The 23,265-nt window shown below is 49.0% G+C and overlaps 1 protein-coding gene across 2 annotated transcripts in view; it reads left to right on the top strand.

Moving 5' to 3' along the window:
* SASS6 (SAS-6 centriolar assembly protein) overlaps nucleotides 1-22,536 on the top strand; it is a 147,027-nt gene extending 124,491 nt beyond the window's left edge. For both annotated transcript variants that reach the window (XM_063940067.1, XM_063940066.1), the window contains exon 16: nucleotides 21,775-22,536. In XM_063940067.1, the coding sequence (XP_063796137.1) occupies nucleotides 21,775-21,872 (98 nt within the window). In that variant the 3' untranslated portion in view covers nucleotides 21,873-22,536. The remainder of the gene's footprint in view (nucleotides 1-21,774) is intronic.
* Nucleotides 22,537-23,265: the final 729 nt, after the last annotated feature.

Genomic DNA, 23,265 nt, shown 5'->3' with positions numbered 1-23,265 from the left:
CCAAACGGCACAAAGGTGTATTGCCGTATAAAGGAAGAGGAGTTATTTGGGGTCGGTCCATCGGACCTGGTGGCCACGGCAACTGCTGGAAAATCCACCGTTTTTACCCTAAGTCACATCTCTGCAGAAAAAGACACCGTCTTTTCAGCTTCAGTCCTTTCGTCCCTATAAGAGTCATATCTGCCCAGGGATAGAGGAAAGGGAAGAAGACTGCAGCAGGCAGCCCATTCCCAGGAACAGAAGCGTTCCACCGCTTCTGACAAGCTCTCAGCATGACGCTGAGACCATACAGGACCCCGGGATCCTACAAGTAGTATCCCAGGGGTACAGTTTGGAATGTCGAGACGTTTCCCCTGCGCAGGCTCCTGAAGTCTGCTTTACCAAGGTCTCCCTCCGACAAGGAGGCAGTATGAAAAAAAAAATTCACGAGCTGTATTCCCAGCAGGTGATAATTAAATTACCCCTCCTACAACAAGAAAAGGGGGTATTATTCCACACTATATTGTGGTACTGAAGCCAGAAGGCTAGGTGAGACCTATTCTAAATCTAAAAAAATGTGAACACTTACAAAGGTTCAAATCAAGATGGAGTCACTCAGAGCAGTGATAACGAACCGGGAAGAAGGGGACTATCTGGTGTCCCGAGACATCAGGGATGCTTACCTCCATGTCCCAAATTTGCCCTTATCACTAAGGGTACCTCAGGTTCGTGGTACAGAACTGTCACTATCAGTTTCAGACGCTGCCGTTTGGATTGTCTACGGCACCCCGGGTCTTTACCAAGGTAATGGCCGAAATGATGGTTCTTCTTCGAAGAAAAGGCGTCTTAATTATCCCTTACTTGGACGATCTCCTGATAAGGGCAAAGTCCAGGGAACAGTTGGAGGTCGGAGTAGCACTATCTCGGATACTGTTACAACAGCAGGGGTGGATTCTAAATATTCCAAAATCGCAGCTGATCCCGACAACAAGTCTCCTGTGCTTAGGGATGATTCTGGACACAGTCCAGAAAAAGGTGTTTCTCCCGGAAGAGAAAGCCAGGGAGTTATCCGAGCTAGTCAGGAACCTCCTAAAATCAGTGCATCATTGCACAAGGGCCATGGTAAAAAAATGGTGACTTCCTTCGAAGCAATTCCAGTCGGCAGATTTCATGCAAGAACTTTTCAGTGGGATCTGCTGGACAAATGGTCCGGATCGCATCTTCAGATGCATCAGCGGATAACCCTATATCCAAGGACAAGGGTGTCTCTCCTGTGGTGGTTACAGAGTGCTCATCTTCTAGAGGGCAGCAGATTCGGCATTCAGTTTTGGATGTTGGTGACCACGGAGGCCAGCCCGAGAGGCTGGGGAGCAGTCACACAAGGAAAAAATTTCCAGGGAGTGTGATCAAGTCTGGAGATTTTTCTCCACATAAATATAGCTAAGGGTAAATTTATAATGCTCTAAGCTTAGCAAGACCTCTGCTTCAAGGTCAGCCGGTATTGATCCAGTGGGATAAAACATCACGGCAGTCGCCCACGTAAATAGACAGGGCGGCACAAGAAGCAGGAGGGCAGTGGCAAAAACTGCAAGGACTTTTCGCTGGGCGGAAAATCATGTGATAGCACTGTCAGCAGTGTTTCATTCCGGGAATGGAAACTGGGAAGCAGACTTCCTCAGTAGGCACGACCTCCACCCGGCAGAGTGGGAACTTCATGGGGAAGTTTTCCACATAATTGTAAACCGTTGGGAATTACCAAAGGTGGACATGATGGCGTCCCGTCTGAACAAAAAACGGGACAGGTATTGCGCCAGGTTAAGAGACCCTCAGGCAATAGCTGTGGACGTTCTGGTAACACCGTGGGTGTACCAGTCGGTGTATGTGTTCCATCCTCTGCTTTTCATACCTAAGGTACTGAGAATTATAAGACGTAGAGGAGTAAGAACTATACTCATGGCTCCGGATTGGCCAAGAAGGACTTGGTACCCGGAACTTCAAGAGATGCTCACAGAGGACTTATGGCCTCTGCCGCTAAGAAGGGACTTGTTTCAGCAAGTACCATGTCTGTTCCAAGACTTACCGCAGCTGCGTTTGACGGCATGGCGGTGGAACGCCGGATCCTAAGGGAAAAGGCATTCAGGAAGAGGTCATTCCTACCCTGGTTAAAGCCAGAAAGGAGGTGACCGCACAACATTATCACCACATGTGGCGAAAATATGTTGCGTGGTGTGAGGCCAGGAAGGCCCCACGAAGAAATTTCAACTCGGTCGATTCCTGCATTTCTTGCAAACAGGAGTGTCTATGGGCCTCAAATTGGGGTCCATTAAGGTTCAAATTTCGGCCCTGTCGATTTTTCTTCCAGAAAGAATTGGCTTCAGTTCCTGAAGTCCAGAAGTTTGTCAAGGGAGTATTGCATATACAACCCCCTTTTGTGCCTCCAGTGGCACTGTGGGATCTCAACGTAGTTCTGGGATTCCTCAAAACACATTGGTTTAAAACCAGTCAAATCTGTGGATTTGAAGCATCTCACATGAAAAGTGAACATGCTCTTGGACCTGGCCTGGACCAGGCGAGTGTCAAATTGGTGGTTTTTTTTTTTTCTCAAAAAAGCCCATATCTGTTTGTCCATTCGGACAGGGCAGAGCTGCGGACTCGTCCCCAGTTCTCTCCCTAAGGTGGTGTCAGTGTTTCACCTGAACCAGCTTATTGTGGTGTCTTGCGCCTACTAGGGACTTGGAGGACTCCAAGTTGCTAGATGTGGTCAGGGCCCTGAAAATATAGGTTCCAGGACGGCTGGAGTCAGGAAAACTGACTTGCTGTTATCCTGTATGCACCCAACAAACTGGGTGCTCTTGCTTTTAAGCAGACTTTTGCTAGTTGGATGTGTAATACAATTCAGCTTGCACATTCTGTGGCAGGCCTGCCACAGCCAAAATATGTAAATGCCCATTCCACAAGGAAGGTGGGCTCATCTTGGGCGGCTGCCCGAGGGGTCTCGGCTTTACAACTTTGCCGAGCGGCTATTTAGTCAGGGGCAAACACGTTTGTAAAATCCTACAAATTTGATACCCTGGCTAAGGAGGACCTGGAGTTCTCTCATTCGGTGCTGCAGAGTCATCCGCACTCTCCCGCCCGTTTGGGAGCTTTGGTATAGTCCCCATGGTCCTTTCAGGAACCCCAGCATCCACTAGGACGATAGAGAAAATAAGAATTTACTTACCGATAATTCTATTTCTCGGAGTCCGTAGTGGATGCTGGGCGCCCATCCCAAGTGCGGATTATCTGCATTACTTGTACATAGTTACAAAAATCGGGTTGTTATTGTTGTGAGCCATCTTTTCAGAGGCTCCGCTGTTATCATACTGTTAACTGGGTTCAGATCACAGGTTGTACAGTGTGATTGGTGTGGCTGGTATGAGTCTTACCCGGGATTCATAAATCCTTCCTTATTGTGTACGCTCGTCCGGGCACAGTACCTAACTGAGGCTTGGAGGAGGGTCATAGGGGGAGGAGCCAGTGCACACCACCTGATCCTAAAGCTTTACTTTTTGTGCCCTGTCTCCTGCGGAGCCGCTATTCCCCATGGTCCTTTCAGGAACCCCAGCATCCACTACGGACTCCGAGAAATAGAATTATCGGTAAGTAAATTCTTATTTTCTCTTACGTCCTAGAGGATGCTGGGGACTCCAAAAGGACCATGGGATATAGACGGGATCCGCAGGAGCTTGGGCACACTGAAAAGACTTAAACTGGGTGTGAACTGGCTCCTCCCTCTATGCCCCTCCTCCAGACCCCAGTTAGACTCTGTGCCCAGGAGTGACTGAACACACACTAGGGGAGCTCTCCTGAGTTTCTCTAGAAAATACTTTTGTTAGGTTTTTTATTTTCAGGGAGACCTGCTGGCTACAGGCTCCCTGCATCATGGGACTGAGGGGAGAGAAGCAGACCTACTTCTACTTAGTTAAGGGCTCTGCTTCTCGGCTACTGGACACCATTAGCTTCAGAGGGTTCAATCACTTGGTGCGCCTAGCTGCTTGTTCCTGGAGCCGCACCGTCAATCCCCTCACAGAAGCCAGAAGAAAGAAGTCGGGTGAGTATGAGAAGAACAGAAGAGTTCAGGACGGCAGAATACTTCAGTAACCAGGTACAGCGCAGCGGTAACGCTGCGCTCCATGCTCCCACACACTTTCACCAACGGCACTCACAAGGTGTAGGGCGCTGGGGGGGGCGCCCTGGGCAGCATGTTACTGAGGTTCGGGGACCGGCAGAAGGCTTTTCGGTGCCTCGGCACCGTTTCTCAAACCCCCGCCGGCATCTTTTCATTTTCAAATTTGGCGGGCCGAAGCGCGCCGGGAAGGGGCGGAGCTTCGTCCCGCGGCTGACAACGCCATCTTCTCCTTCAACACGCGGATGAAGGAGACGCTGCCCGGGACCTCCACATCTCCTCTCAAGTAACGGGGAGCTAATCGGGAGGGGGGGGGCCGCAGTGTGTTGCATTTTATTATTATTTAAGCTGCGCTGGGTACATATATCTTTTGACGGGATATATGGGCGCTGGGGTGTGAGCTGGCATACTCCCTCTGTGTCCTCTATCTGGGCTTCATTGTGGGCCTGTCACCTAGCTGAGACGTTCTGTGTGTATCTGTGTGTCGGTACTACGTGTCGGCATGTCTGAGGCTGAATATTATTCACCAGAGGAGGTTATTGGGGGAGCGGATGCGGGGCTAGATTTGGGCCTGTCAGCGCAGCCGACACCTGATTTACTCGCATTGTTAAGTACGATAAATACGAATGTAGCTTCTTTATCAAAGAGGTTAGATAAGTCTGAGTCACAGACACAGGTGTGGAAAAAGTCCATGGAAGAGGCTTTGTCTCAGGTGCAGACCCCATCCGGGTCGCAAAAGCGGCCATTTACTCAAGTGGTAGATACTGATACCGACACGGACTCTGATTCCAAGGTCGATTTCACTGAGGCTGCTTTACATCCACGATTAGTTAAGAGTATTCAGTACATGATTGTGGCTATAAAAGATGTTTTACACATTTCTGATGAACTTGCGGTACAGGAAACAAGGATTTGCTTGTTCAAGGGAAAAAACCCGAGGTGAAGTTTCCCCCCTCTCATGAAATGAATACTCTTTGTGAAAAGGCTTGGGAGTCGCCGGACAAGAGGTGGCAGATTCCCAAAAGGATTTACATGGCGTATCCTTTCCCCTCTGATGACAGGGGAAAATGGGAGGCGTCTCCAAATGTTGACAAAGCTCTATCTCGTTTATCTAAGAAAGTGTCGCTTCCGTCTCCTAACACGGCAGCTCTCAAAGATACGGCGGATCGCAAGCTGGAGACGTCTCTGAAGTCCATTTTCGCTCGGGTGCATTGCTCAGACCTGTTGTGGCGTCGGTATGGGTGAGTAGTGCTATTGCTAAATGGGCTGAGAATTTAGATAATGATATGGATACATTTGATAAAGATAATGTTCTTTTGACTCTTGGTTATATCAAGAACGCTGCAGATTACCTGAAGGATGCGGCGAGGGATGTTTGTCTCTTGGGATCAAGAGCCAATGCCATGTCGATATCGGCCAGGAGGGCGTTGTGGATCCATCAATGGAATGCTGATGCCGACTCCAAGAGAGCTATAGAAGCTTTACACTTCAAAGGTACTGTCTAGTTTGGGGAAGGCTTGGCTGACCTGGTCTCTACCGCGACTGCGGGTAAGTCCTCTTTTCTTCCTTATGTTCCCACACAACAGAAAAGGCACCACATCAGCAGATGCAGTCCTTTCGTCACAATAAATACAGGCGTGGAAAAGGTTCGTCCTTCCTCGCTTCAAAAGGTAGAGGAAGGAAGCCGCCTGCAGTGTCAGGCGCCCAGGACCAAAAGTCCTCCCCTGCCTCTACCAAGTCCACCGCATGACGCTGGGGCTTCCCTGGGGGAGTCCGGACTGGTGGGGGGCCGTCTGCGAATATTCAGTCAGGTCTGGATTCAATCAGACCTGGATCCTTGGGTCCTAGAGATTGTGTCTCAGGGATACAAGCTGGAGTTTCGGGAGATGCCCCCTCACGGATTCTTCATTTCGGCCTTACCAGTGGCTCTTCCGGACAGGGAGCTGGTGCTGGCAGCGATACAAAAATTGTGTCTACAAAGGGTCATTGTTTCCGTTCCCTCGTCCCAACGGGGGGAGGGGTTCTACTCGAGCCTCTTTGTTGTGCCGAAACCGGACGGTTCGGTCAGACCAATTCTGAATCTAAAATCCCTCAATCCATACTTGAAAGTTTTCAAGTTCAAGATGGAATCTCTTCGAGCTATAATTGCCAGCCTGGAAGGGGGGGATTTTATGGCGTCTGTCGACATAAAGGATGCCTACTTACACGTCCCGATATATCCTTCGCATCAGGCCTTCCTCAGATTTGCGGTACAGGATTCTCATTACCAATTTCAGACGTTGCCGTTTGGGCTTTCCACTGCTCCGAGGATTTTCACCAAAGTCATGGCGGAAATGATGGTTCTCCTTCGCAAACAATGGGTTACAATTATCCCGTACTTGGACGATCTCCTGATAAAGGCGAGGTCCAAGGAACGGTTGCTGAGAAGTGTAAATGTGTCACTGTCGGTTCTGCGACAGCACGGTTGGGTACTCAATTTGCCAAAATCTCAGTTCATTCCGCCCACTCGGCTGCCTTTTCTGGGCATGATTCTGGACACGGATTTACAGAGAGTATTTCTTCCAGAAGAAAAAGCTCTGGAACTGCAGACGATGGTCAGGGAACTTCTGAGGCCGACGAGTGTGTCAATCCATCACTGTACTCTGGTTCTGGGGAAAATGGTTGCGGCGTACGAAGCCATTCCATTTGGCAGGTTTCATGCCCGGGTGTTTCAGTGGGACTTGCTGAGCAAATGGTCCGGGTCTCACCTGCACATGCACCGGAAGATAAGTCCATCTCCCAGAGCCAGAATTTCTCTCCTGTGGTGGCTACAAAGTTCTCACCTCCTAGGGGGACGCCGGTTCGGTATCCAGGATTGGGTACTTCTGACAACAGATGCAAGTCTCCGGGGCTGGGGCGCAGTCACCCAAGGAAGAAACTTCCAGGGGAAATGGTCGCTCCAGGAAGCTTGTCTCCACATAAATGTTCTCGAGTAAAGAGCCATTTACAACGGCCTGCTACAAGCAAGAAGCCTTCTTCAGGGTCGACCTGTCCTGGTACAGTCAGGCAACATCACAGCGGTTGCACATATAAACCGTCAAGGTGGAACAAGGAGCAGAGCGGCAATGGCAGAGGCCACAAGAATCCTTCGCTGGGCGGAACAACACGTGAGCGCCCTGTCAGCAGTCTTCCTACCGGGAGTGGACAACTGGGAAGCAGATTTCCTCAGCAGACACGATCTCCATCCGGGAGAGTGGGCTCTTCACCAAGAGGTATTTGCAGAGGTGACAAAACGTTGGGGAATTCCGTTGATCGACATGATGGCGTCTTGTCTCAACAAGAAGCTCCCGAGATATTGTTCCAGGTCAAGGGACCCCCAAGCCAGTGCAGTGGATGCCCTGGTGTCTCCGTGGGTGTTCCAGTCGGTGTATGTGTTCCTTCCACTTCCTCTCATTCCAAAGGTACTGGGGATCATTCGACGAGCAAGGGTTCAGGCGATTATCATCGTTCCAGATTGGCCAAGAAGGGCCTGGTACCCGGATCTTCAGGAATTACTGGTGGAAGATCCTTGGCCGCTTCCTCTAAGAAAGGACCTGTTGTTACAGGGTCAATGCGTGTTTCCAGACTTACCGCGGCTGCGTTTGACGGCATGGTGGTTGAGCGCCAGATCTTAGCTCGTAAGGGTATTCCCGGGGAGGTCATTCCCACTCTCATTAAAGCTAGGAAGGAGGTTACGGCGAAACATTATCACGGTATTTGGAGAAAGTATGTTTCCTGGTGTGAGTCTAAAATGGCTCCTGCGGAAGATTTTCACTTGGGTCGCTTTCTCCACTTTTTGCAGGCGGGAGTAGATGCAGGCCTGAAATTAGGCTCCATCAAAGTGCAGAATTCGGCTTTGTCTATTTTCTTTCAAAAAGAATTAGCTGTCCTCCCAGAGGTTCAGACTTTTGTGAAAGGAGTAATGCATATCAATCCTCCGTTTGTGCCCCCTGTAGCTCCATGGGATCTTGATGTGGTCTTACGGTTTCTCATGTCTTCCTGGTTTGAACCTTTGCGTAAGGTTGAGTTGAAATTTCTCACTTGGAAGGTAATTATGCTGTTGGCGCTGGCGTCTGCCAGGCGAGTGTCAGAGTTGGTGGCCTTATCTCATAAGAGCCCGTACTTGATTTTTCATTTGGATAGGGCGGAATTGAGGAGTAGTCAACAATTTCTGCCGAAGGTGGTTTCCTCATTTCACATTAACCAACCTATTGTGGTCCCAGTGGCTACGGAGGCTGTGGCGATTCCAAAATCTCTGGATGTTGTGAGAGCTTTGAAGATCTACGTCACTAGGACAGCTGTTGCCAGAAAAACTGAGGCGCTGTTTGTCCTGTATGCTTCCAACAAGATTGGTCATCCTGCTTCAAAACAGACTATTGCACGCTGGATTTGTAGTACGATTCAGCAGGCTCATTCTTCGGCCGGGCAACCAGTGCCGAAGTCAGTAAAAGCCCATTCTACCAGGAAAGTGGGCTCATCTTGGGCGGCTGCCCGAGGCGTCTCGGCGTTACAGCTTTGCCGAGCAGCTGCTTGGTCGGGTTCAAACACTTTTGCTAAGTTCTATAAGTTTGTTACCCTGGCTGATGAGGACCTTGCGTTTGCTCAGTCGGTGCTGCAGAGTCATCCGCACTCTCCCGCCCGTTCTGGAGCTTTGGTATAAACCCCATGGTCCTTTTGCAGTCCCCAGCATCCTCTAGGACGTCAGAGAAAATAGGATTTTGGTACCTACCGGTAAATCCTTTTCTCCTAGTCCGTAGAGGATGCTGGCGGCACATCCCAGTGCGGATTCTTACTTGCAGTGTTTTCTTGCTGGTAAAATTAGTTTATACACGGGTTGTGTATTTCTTGTTTTCAGCTTGTTGCTGTTGTTACTTCATACTGTTATCTGGTTTACTATTACTCTGGGTATACGGTATGTTTGTGGTGTGGGCTGGTATGTTTGTAGCCCTTAGTTTAAACAAAAATCCTTTCCTCGAAATGTCCGTCTCTCCTGGGCACAGTTCCTATAACTGGGGTCTGGAGGAGGGGCATAGAGGGAAGAGCCAGTTCACACCCATTTTAAGTCTTTTCAGTGTGCCCAAGCTCCTGCGGATCCCGTCTATACCCCATGGTCCTTTTGGAGTCCCCAGCATCCTTTACGGACTAGGAGAAAAGGATTTACCGGTAGGTACCAAAATCCTATTTTTAGCGGGACTATAGCGCGCCGGGAAGGGGCGGGGCTTAGCCGCACAGCTTACCAGCGCCATTTTCTCCTCCACTCTCCTTACAAGTACAGGGAGCAAAACGGGGGGGGGGGGGGGGGGGCACAGGCAATTGGTGCTATATATTTACAGCGCAGACATCATATATTATTTATTTAGTAGTATATGGGCGCTGGGGTGCGAGCTGGCATACTCCCTCTGTGTTCTCTCTACAGGCTTCCCTGTGGGTCTGTCCCCTTTGGCCAGTGTGAGTGTGGGTGTGTCGGTACCGCGTGTCGACATGTCTGAGGCTGAGTGTTCCTGCCCGGAGGAAGTTACTGGGGGCGCGGAGAAGGATTTGGGAGTGACTCTATCGACACAGCCGACTGCTGATTGGGTGACTATGTTGAGTACATTGAATGCAAATGTGGCGTTATTGTCTAAGAGGCTAGATAAATCTGATTCTCAGACACAAACGTGGAGAAAATCCATGGAGGACGCATTGTCTCAGGTACAGGCCACCTCAGGGTCACAAAAACGTTAATTTACCCAGATGGCAGATACGGATACAGACACAGACTCTGATTCCAGTGTCGACTATAGTGAGGCCAGTGTACATCCGAAATTGGTTAAGAGTATTCAGTACATGATTGTGGCTATTAAAGATGTTTTTACATATTTCTGAAGTGCCTGCTGTCCCAGATATGAGGGTTTGTTTGCATAAGGGAAAAAAGCCCGAGGTGACGTTTCCCCCCTCTCATGAACTGAACGCTCTTTGTGAAAAGGCTTGGGAGTCGCCTGACAAAAGGTGGCAGATTCCCAAGAGAATTTTTATGGCATATCCTTTCCCCTCTGACGACAGGGAGAAATGGGAGTCGTCTCCCAATGTGGACAAGGCTCTGTCCCGACTGTCCAATAAGGTGGCGCTTCCGTCTCCTGACACGGCTGCCCTCAAGGATCCGGCGGATCGCAAGCAGGAAACGACATTGAAGGCCATTTTCGTCACTACTGGTGCACTCCTCAGGCCTGCCGTGGCGTCGGCGTGGGTGAGTAGTGCTATTGCTAAGTGGGCTGATAATTTGGCATCTGACATGGATATCCTTGATAAGGATAACATTCTTTTGACTCTTGGTTATATCAGGGACGCTGCAGCTTACCTAAAGGATGCGGCGAGGGATATTGGCCTCTTGGGATCAAGGGCCAATGCCATGGCGTCTCGGCCAGGAGGGCGCTGTGGATTCATGAATGGAATGCTGATGCCGACTCCAAGAAAGCTATGGAAGCTCTCCCTTTTAAAGGTAGTGTCTTGTTTGGTGACGTCCTTGCTGACCTGGTGTCTACCGCTACTGCGGGTAAGTCATCTTTTCTTCCTTATGTTCCCGCACAACAAAAAGGCGCCCCATTATCAGATGCAGTCCTTTTGGCCTAATAAATACAAAAAAGGAATGGGCTCGTCCTTCCTCGTTTCAAAAGGTAGAGGAAGGGGAAAAAGGTCGCCTGCTGTGTCTGGCGCCCAGGACCAAAAGTCCTCCCCCGCCTCTGCCAAGTCCACCGCATGACGCTGGGGCTCCCCTACGGGAGTCCGTGCCGGTGGGGGGCCGTCTCCGAATCTTCAGTCAGGTCTGGTTTCAATCGGGCCTAGATCCTTGGGTCTTAGACATAGTGTCCCAGGGGTACAAACTGGAGTTTCAGGAGATGCCCCCCCGGCGCTTTTTCAAATCAGCTTTGCCAGTTTCTATTCCAGAAAGAGAAGTAGTAAATGCTGCGATACAAAAGCTGTGTCAACAGAGGGTCATTGTCCCGGTTCCCCCATCCCAACGGGGGGAAGGGTTTTATTCGAGCCTCTTTGTCGTGCCAAAGCCGGATGGCTCGTTCAGACCAATCCTGAACCTAAAATCCCTCAATCCGTACTTGAAAACTTTCAAGTTCAAGGTGGAATCTCTTCGAGCTGTGATCTCCAGCCTAGAAGGGGGGGATTTTATGGCGTCAGTCGACTTAAAAGATGCCTACTTACACGTCCCGATATATCCTCCTCATCAGGCCTTCCTGAGATTTGCGGTGCAGGATTGTCATTACCAATTTCAGACGTTGCCGTTTGGGCTTTCCACGGCCCCGAGGGTCTTCACCAAGGTGATGGTGGAATTGATGGTACTCCTACGCAAGCAGGGTGTCACAATTATCCCGTACTTGGACGATCTCCTGATAAAGGCGAGATCAAAGGAGCAGTTGCTAAGAAATGTGGAACTCTCCCTGACTGTTCTGCAACATCATGGTTGGATTCTAAATTTGACAAAGTCTCAGTTGATCCCGACAACTCGGCTGCCCTTCTTGGGCATGATCCTAGACACGGAACTACAGAGAGTGTTTCTTCTGGCAGAAAAAGCTCTGGAAATCCAGACCATGGTCAAGGAGATTCTGAAACCGGCAAGAGTGTCGATTCATCAATGCACTCGAGTGCTAGGGAAGATGGTTGCGGCTTACGAAGCCATTCCGTTTGGCAGGTTTCATGCCCGGGTGTTTCAGTGGGACCTGCTGAACAAATGGTCCGGGTCTCACCTGCACATGCACTGGAAAATATGTCTATCTTCCAGGACCAGAATTTCTCTCCTGTGGTGGCTGCAAAGTTCTCACCTTCTAGAGGGACGCAGGTTCGGAATCCAGGATTGGGTCCTGCTGACCACAGATGCAAGTCTCCGAGGCTGGGGTGCAGTCACACAAGGAAGAAGTTTCCAGGGATCTTGTCTCCACATAAATAGTCTGGAGTTAAGAGCCATTTACAAAGGTCTTCTGCAAGCGAAAAACCTTCTTCAAGGTCTACCTGTCCTGATTCAGTCGGACAACATAACAGCGGTGGCGTACGTAAACTGCCAGGGCGGAACAAAGAGCAGAGCGGCAATGGCGGAGGCCACAAGAGTTCTCCGCTGGGCGGAACAGCACGTTAGCGCTCTGTCAGCAGTCTTTATTCCGGGCGTGGACAACTGGGAAGCAGACTTCCTCAGCAGACGATCTCCATCCAGGAGAGTGGGCCCTTCATCAAGAGGTATTTGCAGAAGTGACAAGGCGTTGGGGAATTCCTCAAATAGACATGATGGCGTCTCGCCTCCACATGAAGCTTCCGAGGTATTGTTCCAGGTCAAGGGACCCCCAAGCCAGTGCAGTGGACGCCCTGGTAACTCCGTGGGTGTTTCAGTCGGTGTATGTGTTCCCTCCACTTCCTCTCATTCCAAAGGTGTTGAGGATCATAAGACGAACAAGGGTTCAGGCAATACTCGTCGTTCCAGATTGGCCTCGGAGGGCCTGGTATCCGGATCTTCAGGAATTGCTCATAGAAGATCCTTGGCCGCTTCCTCTCAGTGAGGACCTGTTACTGCAGGGGCCATGCGAATTTCTGGACTTACCGCGGCTGCGTTTGACGGCGTGGAGGTTGAACGACAAATCCTAGCTCGTAAAGGTATTCCCGGGGAAGTCATCCCCACTCTCCTTAAGGCTAGAAAGGAGGTCACGGCGAAGCATTATCACCGTAGTTGGAGAAAATGTGTCGTGGTGTGAAACCAAAACAGCTCCTGCGGAGGAGTTTCACTTGGGTCGTTTTTCCTCCATTTTTTGCAGGCAGGCGTGGATGCAGGCCTGAAATTGGGTTCCATCAAAGTGCAGATTTCGGCTTTATCTATTTTCTTTTAAAAAGAATTGCCCGCCCTTCCTGAGGTTCAGACTTTCATGAAGGGAGTGCTGCACATCCATCCTCCGTTTGTGCCATCCGTAGCACCGTGGGATCTTGAAGTGGTGTTACAGTTTCTTATGTCTCACTGGTTTGAACCTTTGCGAAAGGTTGAGTTAAAGTTTCTCACTTGGAAAGTGGTCATGCTTTTGGCCTTGGCGTCTGCCAGACGAGTGTCAGAATTGGCGGCTTTGTCTCACAAGAGCCCATATTTGATTTTTCATGTGGATATAGCGGAATTGAGGACTCGTCAACAATTTCTGCCGAAGGTGGTTTCTTCGTTTCACATAAATCAACCTATTGTGGTACCTGTGGCTACGGATGCTGTGGCAGTGCCAAAATCTCTTGATGTCGTAAGAGCTTTAAAAATTTATGTCGCCAGAACGGCTCTTGTTAGGAAAACGGAGGCTCTGTTTGTCCTGTATGCTTCCAACAAGATTGGAAATCCTGCTTCCAAGCAGACTATAGCACGCTGGATTTGTAATACGATTCAGCACGCTCATTCTTCGGCTGGATTGCTTTTGCCAAAGTCAGTAAAGGCCCATTCTACCAGGAAGGTGGGCTCATCTTGGGCGGCTGCCCGAGGGGTCTCGGCTTTTCAACTTTGCCGAGCAGCTACGTGGTCGGGTTCAAACATTTTTGCCAAGTTCTACAAGTTTGATACCCTGGCTGAGGAGGACCTCATGTTTGCTCAATCGGTGCTGCAGGGTCGTCCGCACTCTCCCGCCCTGTCTGGAGCTTTGGTATAGACCCCATGGTTTTTTGGGAGTCCCCAGCATCCTCTAGGGCGTTAGAGAAAATAGGATTTTAATACCTACCGGTAAATCCTTTTCGCCTAGTCCGTAGAGGATGCTGGGCGCCCATCCCAGTGCGTACTGTTACTTGCAGTTGTATTGTTGGTTGTTGTTTTCGGTTACACGACGGTTGTGTATTGGTTATGTTCAGCTTGTTGCTGTTTTTTCGTTCATACTGTTATCTGGTATTCCTGCTAGTCCAGTTGTACGGTGTGTTTGTGGTGTGAGCTGTTATGTATCTCACCCTTGGTTTAACAAAAATCCTTTTCCTCGAAATGTCCGTCTCCCCTGGGCACAGTTCCTATAACTGAGGTCTGGAGGAGGGGCATAGAGGGGGGAGCCAGTTCACACCCAGTGAAAGTCTTATAGTGTTCCCATGTCTCCTGCGGATCCCGTCTATACCCCATGGTCCTTTTGGAGTCCCCAGCATCCTCTACGGACTAGGAGAAAAGGATTTACCGGTAGGTATTAAAATCCTATTTTTTGTAGAGATGAGCGGGTTCGGATTTAACGCCAGAATTAACGCCAGTTCGGTTTTATCCGGATTTTTCCTATTGGCTATCCAAAACACGTGACATCTGTGAGCCAATAAGATGCCGTTTTGAGAACCGAGTAAATCCGAGTAAAACCGAACCCGCTCATCTCTAATTTTTTGTAATATCTGGAGGAGATATGTCTCTTGGTGCGAGGAACGCACGTCTCCGCCTGCAGAGTTTCATTTGGAATGTTCCCTACGTTTTCTGCAGGCTGGTGTGGATAAGGGCTTATGTCTGGGTTCCATTAAGGTCCAGATTTCAGCGGTCTCCACTTTCTTTCAGAAGAAATTGGCAGTGTTGCCAGAAATTCAGACCTACGGCACAATGGGATTTGGATGTAGTGTTGGCATTTCTGCAGTCCTCCTGGTTTGAACCTCTGATGACAGTAGAAGACAAGTACCTCACGTGGAAGACTGCGATGTTACTGGCCCTGGCTTCTGCTCGGCGTGTTTCAGAATTAGGGGCCTTATTGTGTAAAAGTCCCTACTTGGTCTTTTACGAGGACAGAGTGGAGCTCTGGACTAGGCAGCAGTTCCTGCCGAAGGTTGTCTCCACGTTTCATCAGAATCAACCTATTGTGGTCTAGTCAAGTTCTAACGCTTCTGTTCCTCCAGAGGCATTAGTTGCTGTGCGTACCTTGAAGATCTATGTCAACCGTACAGCTCAGATCAGAAAGACAGATTCCTTGCTTGTGCTCTGTGATGCGCAGAAGAAGGGCTGCCCTGCCTCAAAGCTGTCCATTGCTTGTTGGATTAGGCTTACTATTCAACAGGCCTATGTGTCGGCATCCTTACCTGTTCCTAAGTCTCTAAAGGCCCACTCTGCTAGGTCCGTGGGCTCTTCCTGGGCGGCTTCCCGTGGAGTCTCGGCCTTTCAACTATGCCGAGCTGCTACCTGGTCGGGAAAGAACACATTTGTGAAATTCTCCAAGTTTGATACACTGGCCAAAGAGGATACTTAGTTTGGGCAGGCGGTGCTGCAACAGTCTCCGCCCGTTCTGGAAGCTTTGGGACATCCCCGTCATACTAGTTCCCCCAATATCCCTTATGGATGCTAGAGAAAATAGGATTTTAATACCTACCGGTAAATCCTTTTTTCGTAGTCCATAAAGGATATTGGGCGCCCACCTCAGTGTGTTGACATTTCTGCCGGTTCTTATTCTATGATTACCTGTTCAGCTGTTGCTGCTGTTGTTACTAGCTGTTGCTGGTTGTTATATGTTTGTGGTGTGCTGGTGTGAAAATCTCACCACCCTTTGTTATCATGTTCCTTCTCTCATATATATGTTCTTTCTCCTTCGGGCACATTTTTACCTATAACTGCTCGTGGGAGGGTGCATAGAGGGGAGGAGCCAGCACACCCAGTTGAAGAAATTTAATGTGCACTGGCTCCTTTGGACCTCGTCTATACCCCATCCTACTAGTTCCCCCAATATCCCTTATGGATTACGAGAAAAGGATTTACCGGTAGATATTAAAATCCTATTTCTCCTACGTCCTAGAGGATGGGGTATAGACTGGATCCGCAGGAGACATGGGCACTTTAAGACTTTAAATGGGTGTGAACTGGCGTCTCCCTCTATGCCCCTCCTCCAGACCTCGGTTAGATTCTGTGCCCAGAGAGACTGGACACTCACAGGGGAGCTCTCCTGAGGGGAGAGAAGCAGACCTACTTCTGTGAGTTCAAAGGCTCTGCTTCTTAGGCTACTGGACACCATTAGCTCCAGAGGATCCGATCACTTGGTGCGCCTAGCTGCTCGTTCCCGTAGCCGCGCCATCACCCCCCTCACAGAGCCAGAAGAAAGAAGCCGGGTGAGAATTAAGAAGATAAGAAGATTTCAGTGACGGCAGTATTGAGGTACCGCGCTGCATGCCATGCTCCCACACACAGACGGCGGCACTAGCAGGGCGCAGGGGGGGGGGGGGGGGTAGCATGAATACTGGTGTCAGCACTGGCCAAAGATATATTTGAAGTGCCTGGGCACTAAATATAGCCCCCTCCAGTATAATAAATTTTGAATCTGAGCGGGACTGAAGTGCGCCGGTGAGGGGGCGTGGCTTAGCCCTCACAGCTCTAACCAGCGCCATTTTCTCTTCACAGGAGCTGCAGAGACGCTGGCCATGACCTCCACACTACTGTGCAAGTAACAGGGTGCAAAACGGGTGGGGGGGGGGGCACCGTAATTTGGTGCTATTATTATTATATAAAAAGCTCTAAACGGTCTGAGGCAGTGTATATAAGGTCTCAATACCGGGATAGGCGCTGGATTGTGAGCTGGTAAACTCCCTCTGTGTTTCTCTAACAGGCTTTCCTGTGGGTCTGTCCCCTATAGCCAGTGTGATTTTGCGTGTCGGTATGTGTGTGTCAACATGTCTGAGGCTGAGTGTTCCTCCCCGGAGTGGGGGCAGAAAAAGCGCTGGGAGTGATCCTGTCGGCACCGCCGATGACTGATTGGGTAGAGATGTTGAGTACGTTGAATGCAAATGTGGCGTTATTGACTAAAAGGCTGGATAAATCTGATTCTCAGACCCAAACATGGAGAAAATCCATGGAGGACGCCTTGTCTCAAGTCCAGACCCCCTCGGGGTCACAAAAGCGTTCATTTACCCAGTTAACAGATACTGATACCGACACGGACTCTTGATTCCAGTGTCGATTATAGTGAGGCCAGATTGAATCCTAAACTGGCTAAGAGTATTCAGTACATGATTATGGCAATTAAAGACATATTGCATATCACAGAAGTCCCTGCTATTCCTGATACAAGGGTCTGTTTGTTTAAAGGGAAAAAAGAATGCTTTCCCTATCCAGGGTATCTATGTCAGATGCCAAGTTATCTGCCCACTTTCCAATAGCGCTACTCACCCATGCCGACGCAACGGCAGGTCTGTGCAGCGTAACCGTAGTGACATAAATGGATTTTAGGGTAGTTTCCTGCTTACGATCCGCAGGGTCCTTTAGGGCAGCCGTGTCAGGAGACGGATGCGCCACCTTTTTGGACAGACGTGACAGAGCTTTGTCCACATTGGGGGTAGACTCCCACTTATCCCTGTCCTCAGAGGGGAATGGATACGCCATCAGAATTCTTTTGGGAATCTGTAACTTTTTGTCAAGTGTTCCCCAAGCTTTTTCAAAAAGAGTGTTCAGCTCAAGAGAGGGGGGAAACGTTACCTCAGGTTTTGACTCTCGGTTATATCAGGGACGCTGCAGCCTACCTGAAGGATGCGGCGAGGGATATTGGCCTGTTGGGATCAAGGGCCAATGCCATGGCAGTTTCGGCCAGGAGAGCACTGTGGATTCATCAATGGAATGCTGATGCCGATTCTAAGAAAGCTATGGAGTCTCTCCCGTATAAAGGTGGTGTCTTATTTGGTGATGGCCTCGCTGACCTAGTGGCTACGGCTACCGCGGGTAAGTCATCATTTCTACCTTATGTCCCTGCACAACAGAAAAAGACGCCCCACTATCAGATGCAGTCCTTTCGGTCCAATAAATACAAAAAAGTAAGAGGGTCGTCCTTCCTTGCCTCTAAGGGTAGAGGAAAGGGGAAAAGGTCACCTGCTGTGGCAGGTTCCCAGAAGCAGAAGTCCTCCCTGGCTTCTGCCAAGTCCACCACATGATGCTTGGGCTCCTCTACAGGAGTCCGCACCGGTGGGGGCACGTCTCCGACTCTTCAGTCAGGTCTGGGTTCATTCGGGCCTGGATCCTTGGGTGTTAGAAATAGTGTCCCAAGGATAAGAGCTGGAGTTTCAAGACATGCCCCCCCACCGATTTTTTTTCAAATCAGCCTTGCCAGTTTCTCTTCCGGAAAGGGAAGTCGTGTGCGCTGCGATACAAATGCTGTGTCAACAGCAAGTCATTGTCACGGTACCCCCCGTCTCAACAGGGAGAAGGCTTTTATTCGAGCCTGTTCATGGTCCCAAAGCCGGATGGCTCGGGCAGACCGTTTCTGAACTTAAAATCCCTCAATTTATATCTGAAAAGATTCAAATTCAAGATGGAATCTCTCCGAGTAGTGATCTCCAGTCTGGAAGGGGGAGATTTTATGGCGTCAGTCGACATAAAAAATGCCTACTTACATGTCCCAATATATCCTCCATATCAAGCTTACCTGAGGTTTGCTGTTCAGGATTGTCATTACCAATTTCAGACGTTGCCGTTTGGTCTTTCCACGGCTCCGAGGGGCAACAACATGGTTGGCTCCAAAATTTGCCAAAGTCACACTTGGTTCCGACAACACGGCTGTCATTCTTGGGTATGATCCTGGACACGGAACTGCAGAGAGTGTTTCTCCCAGGGGAAAAAGCTCTAGAAATCCAGAACATGGTCAAGGAGATTCTGAAACCGGCGAGAGTGTCGATTCATCAATGCACTCGGGTGCTGGGGAAGATGGTGGCAGCCTACGAGGCCATTCCGTTTGGCAGGTTCCATGCCAGGGTGTTTCAGTGGGACCTGTTGGACAAGTGGTCCGGGTCTCCCCTACACATGCACCGGAAAATAAGCCTATCTTCCAGGACCAGAGTATCTCTCCTGTGGTGGCTCCAAAGTTCTCACCTCCTCGAGGGACGCAGGTTCGGGATCCAGGATTGGGTCCTGGTGACCACGGATGCAAGTCTCCGAGGCTGGGGAGCAGTCACACAGGGGGAAAATTTCCAGGGAAAATGGTCAAGCCAGGAAGCTTGTCTGCACATAAACATTCTGGAATTAAGGGCCATTTACAACGGCCTTCTGCAAGCGGAACGTCGTCTTCGCGGACTGCCCGTCCTGATTCAGTCGGACAACATAACAGCAGTGGCGTACATAAACCGCCAGGGTGGAACAAAGAGCAGAGCGGCAATGGCGGAGGCCAAAAAAGTTCTCCGCTGGGCGGAAAGGCATGTAAGCGCTCTGTCAGCGGTCTTCATTCCGGGCGTGGACAACTGGGAAGCAGACTTCCTCAGCAGACACGATCTCCATCCAGGAGAGTGGGGTCTTCATCAAGAGGTCTTTGCAGAAGTGACAAGTCATTGGAGACTTCCTCAAATAGACATGATGGCGTCTCGCCTCAACATGAAGCTTCAGAGATATTGTTCCAGGTCAAGGGACCCTCAAGCCAGTGCAGTGGACGCCATGGTGACACCATGGGTGTTTCAGTCGGTATATGTGTTCCCTCCACTTCCACTCATTCCAAAGGTGTTAAGGATCATAAGAAGAACAAGGGTTCAGGTGATACTCGTGGTTCCAGATTTGCCACGGAGGGCCTGGTATCCGGATCTTCAGGAATTAATCATAGGAGATCCATGGCCTCGTCCTCTAAGGAAGGACCTGTTACAGCAAGGACCGTGTGTGTTCCAAGACTTACCGCAGTTGCGTTTGACGGCGTGGCGGTTGAACGCCAAATTCTAGCTCGAAAGGGTATTCCTGGTGAAGTCATCCCCACTCTACTTAAGGCTAGAAAGGAAGTAACGGCGAAGCATTATCACCATATTTGGAGAAATTATGTGTCTTGGTGTGAATCCAAGAAGGCTCCTACGGAAGAATTTCAGCTGGGTCGTTTTCTCCATTTTTTGCAAGCAGGCGTGGATGCAGGCCTAAAGTTAGGCTCCATTAAAGTGCAGATTTCGGCCTTATCAATTTTCTTTCAAAAAGATTTGGCCTCCCTTTCAGAGGTTCAGACTTTCGTGAAAGGTGTGCTGCACATCCAACCTCCATTTGTGCCCCCAGTGGCACCGTGGGACCTTAACGTGGTGTTACAGTTCCTTCAGTCACGTTGGTTTGAACCTTTACAGGAGGTTGAGTTTAAATTTCTCACTTGGAAAGTGGTCATGCTTTTGGCCTTGGCGTCCGCAAGGCGGGTGTCGGAATTAGCGGCTTTGTCTCAGAAGAGCCCCTATTTGATATTCCATGTGGATAGGGCGGAATTGAGAACTCGTCCACAATTTCTGCCAAAGGTGGTTTCTTCTTTTCACATGAACCAACCTATTGTGGTGCCTGTGGCTACTGAAGCCTTGGCTGATTCAAAGTCTCTTGATGTAGTCAGAGCTTTAAAAATGTATGTAGTCAGAACGGCTCATATTAGGAAAACGGAGGCTCTGTTTGTCCTGTATGCTCCCAACAAAATTGGGGCTCCTGCTACTAAGCAGACTATTGCAAGCTAAATCTGTAATACGATTCGGCATGCTCATTCTACGACTGGACTGCCGTTAGCGCAGTCGGTGAAGGCCCATTCTACCAGGAAGGTGGGCGCATCTTGGGCGACTGCCCGAGGAGTCTCGGCGGTTCAACTTTGCCGAGCAGCTACTTGGTCGGGTTCAAACACCTCTGCTAAGTTCTACAAGTTTGATACCCTGGCTGATGAGGACCTTGAGTTTGCCCATTCGGTGCTGCAGAGTCATCCGCACTCTCCCGCCCGGTCTGGAGCTTTGGTATAAACCCCATGGCCCTTTTGGAGTCCCCAGCATCCTCTAGGACGTATGAGAAAATATGATTTTAATACCTACCGGTAAATCCTTTTCTCCTAGTCCGTAGAGGATGCTGGGCGCCCGTCCCAGTGCTGACTCTATCTGCAGTACTTGTTGATAGTCTTTGTTTTTGTTACACAAGGGTTGTGTTTCGGTTATGTTCAGCCTGTTGCTGATTTTGGTTCATGCTGTTAACTGGTATTTTTATTAAAAGCCATGTTGTACGGTATGTTGTGGTGTGAGCTGGTATGTGTGTCACCCTTAGTTAACAAAAATCCTTTTCCTCAAAATGTCCGTCTCCCTGGGCACAGTTCCTATAACTGAGGTCTGGAGGAGGGGCATAGAGGGAAGAGCCAGTTCACACCCATTTAAAGTCTTAAAGTGCCTGCGGATCCCGTTTATACCCCCATGGTCCTTTTGGAGTCCCCAGCATCCTCTACGGACTAAGAGAAAAGGATTTACCGGTAGGTATTAAAATCCTATTTTTTAACCCTGTTCCTAACCATCCGTCTCCCTAGTGCAGTGGTTTTCAACCGCTGTACCGCAAGCAGCTGTCAGATGTGCCGCAGTCCAGGAGATGCCACTTGCCTGCCTGACACCATTATTTTTGTTTGGCTCGGGCAACACAGTGCTCTTCTGCGGCCTGGCCTTTGACCTCTGATGTGGCAAGACTCATAGGTTACGCACCCCACGTCGTCTTCCCTCCCAGTGCTTCTCAGTATCTACTGCTTCATAGTGCTCCCGCCAGTGAGCCAGAAAAAAAAACAACACGTTTTACTCATTTATACAGGTCGGGGCCAGTGCTGTTTTTATACCATCGGGATTCTGATCATCAGGACGTCGCTGTTAACAATGTGAAAGTGGTATGAGAGCCTGACTCTGATGGACATTCATACTGGCCCCCCATATATTATATGTAATATAGTGATCTTTCTGTATTACAGAGCCCCAGAAAGCCTCCTTGCGTAAAGTAACACAAGCAAAGACAAGTCGCCCTCCCATACAGTCCGCTTACTTTCCAGGACAAGTGTCATCTTCATGATTTGGATAAGACAAACTGGGTCACATTTCGGATGTTCTAGAAGAGGCGTGGATCAAATCCTTTCCTGGCTCATTCCTTAGAGTCTGCATTGAGGTGTGGCCGCTGAGGTTTATTTGATTGAACAATAATAATAATTATTGATGTGCCACAGACTATGAAAGCATGGACCAGGAGTTTCCCATATTGGCTCCCTCCACATTGTACCGTCTGTCTTTCGTGTGAATGTAAAAACGTTACTTTGGTGTGTGTTTGTGCATCACACGTGAATACAAGATGCAGTGCCTAGCGTCCTGCAATGTTTTAGCATTAATCCATGACAGATGTGAGAGAGCTTCATTTGCATGTAGTCATTAAAAGCTGAATGTAATGAATAATAAGAGAGACTTAAGGAATAGGCTGGCTGACTTGTTTTCAGGCATGAACATAATGAAACGTTCCGTCACTAATGTCCTAATTCATGTTCTTTAATACTGTATTTTGCACATCATGAACTTAAATCTAAACGTTTGAATGACTCCAAAGAAATATTTAAATGCATATATACTACCTCTTGTTTTTTGTATAACAAGTCTTTTGTCTTGCAGTGCGTTTTATAATCTGAGTGTTTAACTGTTCAGATAACATTCTGGAAGTAATGATTACATATTAAAAGCACTTAAATGTTTGTTTATTTCCGTTTTGGGCATTTTTGTGACATCTGCCATCATTGATTGTGTCATTTTCTCAATTTACAGGCCTGTGTTCCTGTCTGTGGTTTGTGCAATGCTGTGACCCTCAAAGGTTCTGGCACCAAGTGTCACAGTGGTTGTAGTAAGGCCACAGAGCAGTTACTGAATCCAATAGAATACTTACCTTCCGTTCCAGCCAAACCTGTCGCTGGCATTTTTATAGGCGTGCTTGGCAACGGAAACAGTGATCTAAGCCAGAGCAAAGGTTTCATTACTTTTATATGTGCATTTCTGGGAGATACTAGTACCTTACTGTGATAACCAAAAATCACATCTCCTTAAACTACCATGTATATAGAATGTCACTAGTTCCTAAGACAAGCTATGCAAATAATATTGATACTTATTAAACAATTTATAGCACAGGTTCTCAAACTCGGTCCTCAGGACCACACACAGTTCATGTTTTGCAGGTCTCCTCACAGAATCGCAACTGAAATGATTAGCTTCACCTGTGGATCTTTTAAAATGTGTCAGTGAGTAATGAATACACCTGTGCACCTGCTGGGTTACCTGCAAAACATGCACTGTGTGGGGTCCTGAGGACAGAGTTTGAGAACCTGTGATTTATAGCATTGTGGGCCTGATTTAGAGATGGTCGCAGTTTGTACAGAAGCAACATCTCTGTATGCAAATGTTGCAGGAGGCTTCTTGTGTAAATGGAC

This window comes from Pseudophryne corroboree, chromosome 9, assembly GCF_028390025.1.
Source record: "Pseudophryne corroboree isolate aPseCor3 chromosome 9, aPseCor3.hap2, whole genome shotgun sequence".
NCBI classification, from domain to species: domain Eukaryota; kingdom Metazoa; phylum Chordata; class Amphibia; order Anura; family Myobatrachidae; genus Pseudophryne; species Pseudophryne corroboree.
Note: the sequence above shows the minus strand (reverse complement) of the source record. Positions and strands in the feature narration are given on the sequence as shown.